This window comes from Corvus brachyrhynchos, unplaced genomic scaffold (genome assembly GCF_000691975.1).
Source record: "Corvus brachyrhynchos isolate BGI_N302 unplaced genomic scaffold, ASM69197v1 scaffold21, whole genome shotgun sequence".
Lineage (NCBI taxonomy): Eukaryota > Metazoa > Chordata > Aves > Passeriformes > Corvidae > Corvus > Corvus brachyrhynchos.
The window spans coordinates 5,397,145-5,409,714 of record NW_008236924.1 but is presented as its reverse complement, the minus strand read 5'-3'; the positions used below and the strand labels follow the sequence as shown (position 1 = coordinate 5,409,714).

At 47.3% G+C, this 12,570-nt stretch overlaps 1 protein-coding gene across 1 annotated transcript in view; it reads left to right on the top strand.

Annotated features, from left to right (window-relative positions):
* ERGIC1 (endoplasmic reticulum-golgi intermediate compartment 1) overlaps nt 1-11,077 on the top strand; it is a 67,745-nt gene extending 56,668 nt beyond the window's left edge. Inside the window, exons 10-11 of the mRNA XM_017728052.1 lie at nt 536-658; nt 7,320-11,077. Of these exons, the coding sequence (XP_017583541.1) occupies nt 536-658; nt 7,320-7,427 (231 nt within the window). The 3' untranslated portion in view covers nt 7,428-11,077. The remainder of the gene's footprint in view (nt 1-535; nt 659-7,319) is intronic.
* The last annotated feature ends 1,493 nt before the right edge of the window (nt 11,078-12,570 follow it).

Genomic DNA, 12,570 nt, shown 5'->3' with positions numbered 1-12,570 from the left:
TTTGAACGTGGTTGCAGATGATTCATACTGAAAGGGCAAAACATTCCCATTGCTGGTCCCAGTGGGAAGAGGGCCTGACAGGAATGCAAGGACAAGGAGGAGTTTCCAGGCTCTTAAGAACTAAATTCCATTTGTTTGGTGAATGGTTTATATACAAAATATAGACATACATGTGATTTACAGTACCAAAACTTCACCTGCAGCCAGGCTGTTTGTATTTAAACAGAGCAGATCTATGACAGAGAATCAATGACAGCTTTTCTGTTTAGTCCTGTAACTCTGAATAAAGGTGAGAGTAATCAGCATCACTCTCTGTCCCAGCTCTTTCATCATCAGGCTGTAAAGAGCTTGTTTTCCTGGCTGATAAGGATTGGAGGTGGGCAGTCACGCAGGAATCACTGTTTGCTTCTTTCCATCTGGTCCCTGGTCCAAAACAGTGGGGTGAGGGCCAAACCCACAGAGGCAGTTTGATGGCAGACACTCTCTGGAATGAGACTGCTCACACTTTGTGCCATTTTCTCCCTTTCTTTCCCAGGAATACGTAGCCTACAGCCACACCGGCCGCATCATCCCGGCCATCTGGTTCCGGTATGACCTGAGCCCCATCACAGTGAAATACACAGAGAGGAGACAGCCTTTGTACAGGTTTATCACATCGGTGAGTTACCCTAAACCTCTCCTCCTCCCTTCCTCTGCCTGCCTTTCATTTCTCTCCTGAGCCTTTCTTGTCCAGAGGAATCGAGTTTTTGCCTCGGAGCATTGTGGTGTGGTGGAGATAAAGCAGCACGTCCCTGGGGTGGTACTGGAGTGTGAGGTGACTGTAATTCCAGTGCTCTGACAACTTCATTTAACAGCTAGGCACAAAAAGAAGGAAAATTTACCTATTGCAGAAGTGCCAGGCTCTGTCTAGGCAGGATGGGCTCTATTGCAGCGTGTCAGAAGCTTGGAAGTAAAGCTGACGTGGTGAGCAGGAAAACTGCAGTAAACTGCTCAGTAATGATGAGATCAAATGTGCAGAGAATCCAGAATGGTTTGGGTTGGAAAGAACCTTGAACCTCATCCCTTTCCACCCCCTGCCATGGGCAGTGACACCTTTGAAAATACTCTCTTTTTAAAGGTATATAAATTATTGCAAAGTCTTGACCTGTCATGGTCAACAGTCTTTCTCTGGCTCAGATTATGATTTGATCCAGCATTTCCATGGTCGTGAATGTTGTTTTTGGTGATATGTAAGGCAAAAAGATCTATTTCATTATTAGCAAAGGATGTCTTTTGGAAGTGTCCTTCCAGGCTGCTCCAAGCCCTGTCGAACCTGGCCTTGGACGCTTCCAGGGATGGGGCAGCCACAGCTTCTCTGGGCACCCTGTGCCAGGGCCTCAGCACCCTTTTCCATCCCAAAGTCATCCTGTTCTCACCTAGAGAGGTTTTCCTTTGTTCAGGTGAGGGAAGGAGAACTGTTAGATGACACAGAGCTGCCTGTCCTCGCTATCTGCTGGTATTTGGGTGATTTTTACAGTAAATGGGAAGAAAACTGGCAGTGGAGATTTCACCAGCAGCCACATCTCTCCTCTCCTACAAGGCACTGAATGCAGGGCAGTTGTTTTACTCAGTGCTGCTGCTTGGCTTAATATGGGAATGCCAGTTCCAGGCATTTACTCCTGGGTAGAAGTGGAGAAGAGCTGCATTATCAAATTCCAGAGGTGTTTTCCTGACGAGTTACGTTTGGATATGTCCAGAGAGCATCCTGCAGTCCTGATCTCAGCATCCAGAACAATGCTGTGCTGGCCAAACTGCTCATTAGGCAAAGAGCTATTTAAAGATCCTCCAGAACTTTAAAAAAATGTGTCCTCAGGGAGTTGGCTTAAAATTGAAGCTGCAGTGAGCTGTGCCAGCGAGGCATGGTGGAATGCGAAGCAGTTGGTAAATTGGCTGGAGCAAAGACCTCAAATTCTGATTTTTAAACTGTTTGACTGTTTTAATTGGACGTCACATAAACAGTGTGGCGGAGTTGCGCTTCAGGTTTTTGATTTTGCAGCTTCTGATAAACAGCAAGTTCCCTTCACTGAACTTTGGACAGTGACCTCTGGAATACACAAATACCCAGAGAAGGGGACTTGGAGCAAAATCTAAATGTCGTGGTGTAAGACTTTCTGTTCTTAGCACGTCTGCTTGGCTTCAAAACATCATCCTAAAAAAGGTCAAACATCAGCATTTCACGACTTGGCATCTCATTCTGCCTCTGCTTCTTCCCCTCAAATTATGCTACCAGAGGTTTCTCACGCATCTTGTTGGGGGTGAGGCTGTGGAGGTGTTTTCATGGGAAATGATTTGATAGCTGTGATTATTCTTTAATTTTATTGTCAGCATTGATTCACTGCTGATGCACCATTGCATGCCTGTAAATAGCATCTTTGTTGAATTTGATACCCTCCTTCTGGGTTGATCTAAGGGACCACAGGAGAGGGTTTCCTTCCTGGTTGCCACAGTGACATTTTGGGTTTGTATCTCATTTGAGTTCGTATCCCATCACCTCAAAAACTGAAGTGTATGTTTCCTACTCAGAATCCACAAACGGAACAGCAGCTCCGCTTCTGTTTGTGAAAAGATTTAAAGGTTGCTTCATTTTCATTAAATAAGAATTTCAGTTTCTCCTCTTCCCCAAAATAACAGTCCTCTCCACACACCATATTCCTCATTGGACTGAGTGTTGAATCACTGGCCCCTGCTTGAATTTCACCCTGTTCTGTCTGTAAAGTTAGCCAGGCACTTTCTGGCTGCTGGGCTGCTTAAGGAGAGTTTTACAGTTGACTTTTGGCTGCTTTGTTTGGTCTTATAAATGGCTGTGGTGTCAAGCAGCTCACTGAGGGCCATTTCAGTTGAATGTCCTTCCTCTGGAGGCGTGAGGATGATGCTGGTGCTGGCAGTAGCTGTGTCAGGACGTCACCCAGGTGTGACAGACACTCCTGGTGTGGAGGCAGAGCTTTGTTCCGGGGGCTGGATCCTGGCTCTCAGTCTGGGCCATCTGGCCCTGGTGAGCTGCTCTGGCCCTCCTTTGGGCCGGGATTGCTGTACAGGAGGGCAGCCTTGGCTCTGCATTTCAGCTTTACAGCCTTGCAGGTGGCATTGAACAGCTTGGAAGAGGGAGCAGCGCTGCAGAGGATCAAAACTCCCCGGCCTTGCTTTCCCTGCCCTGTTTGGATGACATGATCTGTTCTTTAGCCCCTTCCTGTATCTCCAGCGTGGCCTTTTGCATCACAGTTGCTCTGGAGACCAGTTAGTGATGACCAGCACTGGGCTAAGGGCCAGCAGGGATTGGGCTGGGGCGTGTGGAGTCACTGCCTGGCCATGGAAAGCAGCAGCTTGTTCTGAGCAGCAGCTGTTCAGTTTAAAAACCACAAGGCAGGCTCTGGGATAGGGGCTCCTTCACTGTTTACTTGGGCCCCTCTGTGGATTTCAGGACATTTAAATTTGTCCTGGGGATGGGGGGTGATCCTGTGGACTTGAAAGAAGCTTGAGGGGGGTGATGGTGGCAGTGTTGGAGGGATGATCCCACGGGAGAGGGGTGTTGGCTGTTCAGCAGAGAGCCAAAGGCATCTCCTGCTGCTGCTGCCAAGGTTATCTGATGCTCTTTGTCACTAATGAGTTTGCCCTCCAAAACTTCAGCACTGCTAAGAGCAGCATTCCAGCCCCGTAGCAGCATTCCCAGATCCTCTCTGTCCCTATTCTATCTCATGCCTGCTCCTTAGATCTTTGTGGTGTGGGGAATTACCCTTATTTCCTGTATGATTTGAGAGGTGCTTCCTGTGCAAAGGCTTTGGTTTAGCATAAGGTTTTTTTTACTTTACATGTCATGCTCCAAAAAGTTCAGTACTAAATAAGATTTTGTATTGTGGATCAGTGCTGCCACTGTCACTGTTCCACAAGTTTGCCTGGGGTTAACCAGACACTTGGCATAGTGTTAAACACAAGTTTTTTTGCATGTCAAACTTCACTACTTAAAATCAACTCCTCCCTCATAAAGAGAAGCCATTCAAGACCTCCTGGTTGAGGTTATGGAGCAAGGGGAAAAGTTTCACTGCTGAAAATTCATGAGTTCCTGTGAGTGGCCAGACTGAAAGAATGTTTTATCATGAGATCAGTGTAGGGTCTGGGAGGGAGAGCAGGGAGAAAAGCAGCCAAAGTTCTGCTGAAGCATTCAAAATCCAAAGAAACTTTTTTTCCTGGTGTGAGAGGACTCATCTGGCCTCTAGGTGTGAAAAAGAATTAAACTGGAAATAATGAGGGGGGGGGAGCTGGAACAGAGTGGTTGCAGGCAGAGTAATTTCAGCCCTGGGGACTGGTACTGAGAGGTGTCACAGATTCATTCCTGTGGCGTTTTTCAAGCCAAGACAGCGTTCTACCAGATGTGCTGAAAAGCTCTGGGTGGGATTCTGCAGCTTGCCTTACTAGGAATTGCTTGAGTGTCCTACTGATCCCCTCTGTCCTTAAAAGTAATTTTCAGACTTCAGGACATCCCAGAGGAGCACAGTTGTGTGTCTGACATTTGCCTTTCTGTCACCTTGCTTGCAGCCTTGCCTCCTCCTACATATCTACTCGTGTTTTCCTTCAGGCATGAGCCTGCATCCCACTCTGCTGTGATCACCTTCTGCTCAAGGTGCATTCCTCCTGTTGGATGGGCTCTCACTGCTGGGATTATTCCACATCTGTGTCTCTTCCCCTTCATCCTTTAATGGCTGGGCCTGAGTAAAACAGACCTCACAGAGCTAAACCCAGGCCATTCCCAGTCATTTATTCCATTAAATCTAAGGACGTGCCTGCTGCCAGCCTCCCATACGTATGAGAGCTGTGATGATAAAGGAGCACCGTGGGGCAGCTCCTGTGCTGACCTAGAGCCCAGTGCTGGTCACAAGGACTCCAAGCCCTTTTTTCGTCACCAGGACTCAAAGCTCTGTGTGCAGGAGGCCCCGAGCCAGTGCCAGGTGTGTGTGACTCATCCCCACTCAGCACTACAGAGCTCTGCAGATGAATTTATATATTTTTTTTCAATTCCCCAGCCCCTTGTGCTGCTGCACTGAAGTCAGATTTTCCTGCCGTGTGATGCAGAATCTGGGTGTTGGACGGGGTTTGTGTTTGTGCTGTGACATCTCCCGTCAGCTGAGCTGCTCTGAACTGAAATAACCCAGCTCCATGGTGGGCATTTTCCCTGGGAAGTCACCCTGTGTCACGTCCTGAGGGACAGCAGGGAGGGGGCCACAGGGGCAGGAGCTAGACTTGTCCCCTAAAAATCCTGACTTTGCCTCAGGCTGGTGCTCTGGTTTTAGCAGCCTTGATCTGCTGGAATGCTCAGTGTCCTGCAAAAGCCACGTTTCCTGCAGCTCCTTGTTTCACTGAGCTCACTAAATGTTCATATCTTGGTTATAAATACACATGGAAAGGAGCTGTAGTTCTCACTGCCTTTGCTCACCATCAGTGAGCTGTTTGTTCCTTTCCCTCAGCGCTGCTGCTGCTGCTCTTACGTTGTTTTTCTGTCTGTGACTTTGCCCACGGGGTGTTGTGTGGGAGCAGAGACGTGGCATGGTGCGTGTAGTGTGGCACCAGTTCCCTTCTGTGCCAGCTGTGTTGCAGTTTTATGATGTTTAGCATAGAATAGTTTGGGTTGGAGAAGATCTCCAAAGCCATTGAGTCCGAGCTGTGCCCCATCCCCACCTTGTGCCCAGCCCAGAGCTCTGAGTGCCACCTCCAGCCCTTCCTTGGGCACCTCCAGGGATGGGCACTCCAAACCTCCCTGGGCAGCCCCTGCCAAGGCCTGAGCACCCTTTCCATGGGGAAATTACTGCTGCTGTCCACACTGAGCACGCGCTGAGCCCCCCCCCCGCGGCTGCCCCCTCCTGTCAGGGACTTGTGCAGAGCCACAAGGTCCCCCCTGAGCCTCCTTTGCTCCAGCCTGAGCCCCTTTCCCAGCTCCCTCAGCCGCTCCTGGGGCTCCAGCCCCTTGCCCAGCACCATTCTCTTCCCTGGACATGCTCCAGCCTGTCCATGTCCATCTTTCCATGAGAGGCCAGAACTGGACACAGCACTTGAGGTGTGGCCTCAGCAGTGCCCAGCACAGGGGGACAGGCACTGCCCTGCTCCTGCTGCCACACTATTTTTGATACAGAAACGTTTGACTGGGTTAATACAAACCACCTGCTGGTGAGGAGGCAGAAGTCAAACACCACAGGAGGGGAAGAAAGCCCCAGGGTGCCACCAGGCAGCGTTCACACGGAAAGTGTGATACACCACAACGTAACCTAAAAACGTTACCAGCCATGTGCTAATTACACAGTTCTAATTTCCTAACTCCCACATTTTTTTACTTCATAACTGTGATGCTCTTTCAATTTGGTCTTTTACGTTGTGTAGGATGAGGTGGTTCTGAAAATAACAACACTGGGTTGTGAGGAGGGAACAAGATACGGAGCTTATCTCCTGACAAGGGCCTGCCTTGGAAAAAGGGGATTTGTTATGAGCTAGGAGCTGAAGGAGAGACTAATCCCAAACCAGTGAGCCAGTGTAGCAGGGAAATATTTTGTATCGTTGGTCTTCTCCAGCCTAAATGATTCTGTGATTCTGTTTCCACAGGGACTCTGGTTTGACAGAATACACAGAATATTTCTGTGTTTTCGTAGCATGTGGGAAGTGAAGTAGGCTGTTAATGCTAATCAGGAGATTAACTTTTTCCCTAACTCTTTTCTTGAAAGTGATTACATGCTTTAATTTGCCCCAAGACATCTTGTGTGGAAAACTTTGTCCCACAAAGAGTTAAGTTGGCTGCTGTCAGCCGCCCTTGTCATGGAAAGTGTTAGACAGGGTGAGCTGTGGTGTCGCTGGGAGCTGGGTTCTCTGTTAGTCACTGCCCTTCACGTGCTATTTCAGTGTCTTTCGCCTGTTTGTGAATTATTATCTTGTGAAATGGGGAAAAGACTACAAGGCTGTGGTGTTTATAATAGAAAACAGTAGCAGGAAGATGTGAGCAACATCTATAGAACTTCTAGAAAGCTGAGTTAGGTGGGGTTTAGCCCAGAAAGGAGCAGTGTTCATGCTGTGGGAGCTGGGATTTGTGATGGGCTCAGGCTGTGAAGAGTTCAGGACTAATTTATTCCACTGCAGGGGATGTTTTTTGTGAATGATTCTCATGTAATTCCATCCCCAGTGCTGTCACCCAGTTCCTTCTGTGCTTCCAGAAAATACCCCAGCAGCAGGATCCCTCCTCCAAGTTTGAGCTGTGTGAAAGTTTCCCTCGTTGGTGACAAATGTCTTTCCTCTCTCTGTAATTCCAGATATGTGCCATCATTGGAGGAACATTTACTGTAGCTGGGATCCTCGACTCCTGCATTTTCACAGCATCAGAGGCCTGGAAGAAGATCCAGCTGGGCAAAATGCAGTAGCAGTGAAACTCTACCCTCGACTCCAAGGACAGGAGCAAAGATTGAGAGATCTACCACTACCTGTTTTTGTCTTTATTTTCTATTTGATTGAATCAGTATGTTTTTCTCTAATCAGGCTGTTCAGTGAAGACGTCTTCAACAAATCAAAGAAATCTCCATGCATTTCAGAGCTCTGAGAGGGAAAAATCAGTGGAATCAGGGTGTGGATTTCGATTCCCTCCCCCCAGAAAGAGAGGTTGAAATGCCATATCAGATCTAAGTAAGGATGACAGTCTGTCCTCTGGGAGGTCGCTATGGCAGTGCACAGACTAGGGAGTAGATGGCAAAGAGCTGAACTGTCTTGTGGCACTTTTTGGAGTTCTGTTGGATTTGCATGATCAGACAATCGACTTTTGTATAGGGCAAAATTACACATGAGGAAGAAATTCCACCCATGGTGCCAAAAAGGTGATGTATCTGTTGGTGAGGAATGGAAAGTGTTAGTCCCCACAGCAAACCTAAGAGACAGAGGGCAGAAATAACGTATCAAGAAATGTTCTATGCTTTTATTGAAAGCTCAGTTGTTCAGATACAAGCTTTCTAATGAAGTGAACAAAGGAGAAGAGGAAGCCTTCCCCAGCTACCTTTTCCTGGGTAATCTGTGATCCCAGCAGTGGAGGGCATTTCTTTCACTCTGGATGTAAAAGTGGTTTCATTTCTTCCCACTAACTGAATATCCAGTCTTGTGTTTACAGGTGGCATGAAGTAAAAACCAAACTGAGCAACACAGTTTTATGTGGCCTTTGCTTTGAAAGGGAATAGTTGTCTTTACAGCATTAGCTTTTATTTCTTCTGTTTTTAAACACAGACCACCCAAAAGTCTGGATTCTGCACTTCTGCTTTATTATTGTTGTTATTGTTTTTTTTTTTTGAAAAGAGGTTGTACATTCTCTGTGCTCAGAAAAATGGTGCAGCCTTCTGGGTGGATGAGCACAGCTTCCCCTCTTGCTCTGTGTGTGTGTATTCAACACACCTGTCAAACACAGGAATTCTGACTTTTCAGGATTTAAGGTGCCTCCCTTTTCCTTTAAAACTCAGTCAGGCATCTTTTCTGAGCCCTGGACTGACACTGCTCTCCCACAGGTACACGGGGCAGCATTCCCACAGGCTGACCCTTGCTGGGAGTTTTCTTTGATTCCTTAAAATGGTACCTGAGCTTCCCTGTCCATTCCTTCAAGCCTTGTCTTCTGGAGCCTCCAAAAAACGGAGATGTGAGGGGAAAACTCCTGCCAGGGCTGTCTTGCATGTTGTGGTGGGCATGAGGTCACAAAAATGAGACCAAATGCCCGCCAGTACATTTTCCAGAGCCTCATCAATGTTCCTTGAGTAGTGACAGTCTCCGCATGCCTTGTGAATGTCTGAGCTGAGGATACACAAATTTTAAGTGTTCCAGGATGGATAAAAGAAGAAAAAAAATAAATCATAAAATAAAAATCTTGAACTCAGTGCTGTAAATTCTAAGATGGGTGCAGAGTTTCTCTTGGGTGATACCCATTGCCTTTTCCTGGAGGCAGACTATCCAAACTTTATGCTGTGATGATACGAATCGTTGAATATTCAGTGTTACTGTTAGAGTCAGATGCATTTCAGAAGAATTCCTGATTGTCTGTTGAAATTGTCTCGTTGCTTTGGAAGCAGGGAAGGTGTAGCCAGTTTTATCCACCCACCAAGAAGAAGCAGCCAGCTGCTCTCCCCCTGCCATGCTCTGCCCTGTAGTGACTTCGGACAAGCGACAGCACTGGAGTTTTTCCCTTGTTGTTACTCTGGACTGATTGCTCTTACTTTAGGTGTAAACTGGATTGTGTGACTTCCTGGACCCCTTCATGTATGGATAGATTTTTTTACATTTTTTTCTTTTTCCATTTACAAAAATGAACTTGAAAATGAGATGCTTGTGTTCATTTGGGGCACGTGTCCGTGTGCCTGCGAGCGGTACCCTCTGGATGTGGGATTTTCCATGACAATTGCTTCTCCTGCTGGCTGAAGGATTTCCTCTAATCCACTGTGACCAGCTGAAGCTCACAGCTAAAATGTCCTAGTTTTTCGTTTTGGATTTGGTGAGTCTTTGCTGACAGCTTGGGAACAGTGGATTACAACGATGAAATTTTTAATATTTTAGCATCTTCCTTATGCTGAGATTTATTTAGTGCACCCTTCTCCTGAGCTGGCCAAGGGGAGATCTTTGCAGTGCAGTTGTACAATTCATTTTCTGAAATTTCTCCCCCAGTACAATTTCTTTGACGCAGACAAAGTGGGTTGCAGATTCCTTGTGTCCCCTGGTGTGTTATTTCCATCCTGCTCCCCATTCCCCATCTGTATTAAACTGTCTCCTGTGCAGTCCAGGCCAGTTCTCTGAACCAGACCAGTGAAATTGGTTGGTTTGTTTTGGTTTTTTTTTTTGGAAATAAAACACTTCAGCGTGCCTGCTCTCTCTGCCAAAATATCCCCTGTAATAAGGTAATAAATCACTTTTTTTTTTTTTTTTTTTTTTTTTGGCTAGATGTGGAAAACAAATTGTACTCAAGTTAGGAGAAATAGTCTGTACCTTGGTTCTCTAAACCAGGTCTAAGCCTTTGAGTGCTACCAAGCCAAGGCCACCTTCTGGGGCTGCTGGAAGTTGGGCTGAGCTTTTCCTTCAGGCGTGGCTGGCTCGGGTCACACCGTGGCACTGCATCGTGTGTTTACAGAAGAATCTGCTCTTCATCTCTCCAAATGTGAAAGCAAGGCATTTACTGCCTCTGCATCCATGAGATTTCACTTTCATTTTTAATTTTCTGAAGACAAGATGAGCTTAGTTGTGCTTTTAGATGTCCTTGCAAACAAAAGAATTTTGAGTCAGAGCAGAAGGAAAGCCTCGGTTGTAGGTGCTCATCCCTCTTCCTGACTTTGCCCTTTCAAGTCAGTGTTTTCATTGAAGTGTTTGGGTTTCCAAGAAAGACATCTCTGTAGGAAGTAAAATATTTGAAACTCCCATTTTAAACTACTCCCTGTAACTCCAGACTCCACCCTATGGTGAGAACTTGAGGCATAGAATGCTTTGCAATGGTGGAATTAAAAACTTGTAGCTCTAGGGAAAGTTATTAGGTGTATTCTAGGCGGTATCTGGACTGCTGAAGAGGATTTTTTAAAGAAAATAAAATGAAAGTGGGGTACAAAAATCCGGGAGAGATGCATCTGTGAATGTTTGATCTGATCTCTCAAATACTTGCATTCGACTGCGCTGTCAGAAGTGAGGTCTGTGATGTAGGTGGCCCTGTGTGCCACCAGTTCCTGAGTCCTTCTCATTTAATGTTCTTTCTCTGTGTGACACACGGGCTGCTGGGGCTGGCAGTGGCTGGGATGAGTCTCTGCTTTAGAAGGGTTGTTTGAAGTTGCAAGCTGGGGGTGTCAGTGAGGGGTTTCTCCTTGGAATGTGGGAGAGGGGGGCAGGGAGGAGGGGAGCCCTGCGGTGTCTGGTACAGCGACGTTTAAAGCACAAGTCTTTGACATTTCTACAGTGGAGACTGTTAAGGAGTTCTGGCATTTGTCTTTAATTTACAACCTTATGTTAATAAACTATTAGCCTTTATAGTTCCATAATTAAAAATAAAACTCTTACGTGTTTTGATTGGCTTCTTGCTGCACTCCGGTTGCAAAATCAATCTAAAGGGGCTTTTTTCCTTTTGTTTTTAATTATGATTTCAGTGGACTGAGCATTATCACACAGTGAAATCACTGGGAGCCAGGTCACTGTGGTGAAAGTTAGCACGAGGCTCTTTTGTAATTGGCCCTGAGTCATGTCTGGACATTCAGTGCTTGGTTTTGTACAGTACCAAGTGTCCTAACCTCTCCTTTTTTAAGGGAAGGTGAGTGGACTGCGGTTGGGACTTGCTGGGTTTGGCTTTAGTCACTGTGCTCCTTGGTACATGAAATAACCCAATTTTTGTGCCCTCCTCCTTCAATGTCCATTTAGCCTTGTGTCTGAGGCAATTATTAAAGATTAAACAGTAAAGGGTTACAACACACAGAGTTTGGGCTCAAGTTTGCATCATCTTAAGAACTCAATTCCCTTTACTTTGGTGTGGGCTGGACAACATCTTTGTGAAGGAAGAGATCCTGCCTCTTCCAGTGATGGGAACTCAGATTTCCACAAGTGATGGGTGGTGCTGAAGGTCCCTTCCTCTATAAATGATAAATAAAGGCTCTGGGGAAGGTGTTTGTCCAAATCTCAGCCTGCTGCAACTCAGTCCCAAACTTTTCCAGCTTATCTTTATAAAAAAAACCCAACCCAAACCCAACCTAGCTATGTCTCAGCCAACTAATTGGTTCATTTCTTCCAATTTTCCTGGGGAATAAATCAATCTGTGTCCTGAAAATTTGAATTAGGACCACGTCTACTTGAAAGGGAAGTGGTTTGTGCAGGCGAGCTGGTTTGTGGGGACCGGGATGCAGGCGACAGTGACACAGGAGCAGGGGCTGGGCAGGGGAATTTGAACTTGGCAGAAGTCCCAGGCAACTGGTGTCCCTTTGGGCTGAGGAACATGGGACTGGTGTGACTGGTGTCCCTTTGGGCTGAGGAACATGGGCTGGGCTGTGGAGGAGGAAGCAGTGGAGTGTTCCTGTTTTCACCCTCGTTCACCCTGCCAGTGTGTGCGCTGGCCATGGAGAGAAGGAACTGCTGCTGAATAGGAGGGGACGACTGAAAGGGAGGGTGCTCAGGTGGGTACTGGGGGTCAGTGCCCAGGCGGGTACTGGGCATGATGCCCAAATGGGTACCAGGAGTTGATGCCGGGTCGGTACCAGAGCATGACGCTCAGGTGGGTACCAGGGGTGATGCGCAGGTGTGTCCCAGCTGTATCCCGGCTCTGTTCCAGCCGTGTCCCAGGTCGTTTCCAGGGATGATGCCCAGGTGTGTCCTAGCTGTATCCCGGCTCTGTTCCAGCCGTGTCCCAGGTCGTTTCCAGGGATGATGCCCAGGTGTGTCCCCGCTGTATCCCGGCTCCGTTCCCAGGTCTCTTCCCGGTCTCTCCGGGTGTGTCCCCGCTGTATCCCGGCTCCGTTCCCAGGTCGCTTCCCGGTCTCTCCGGGTGTGTCCCCGCTGTATCCCGGCTCCGTTCCCAGGTCG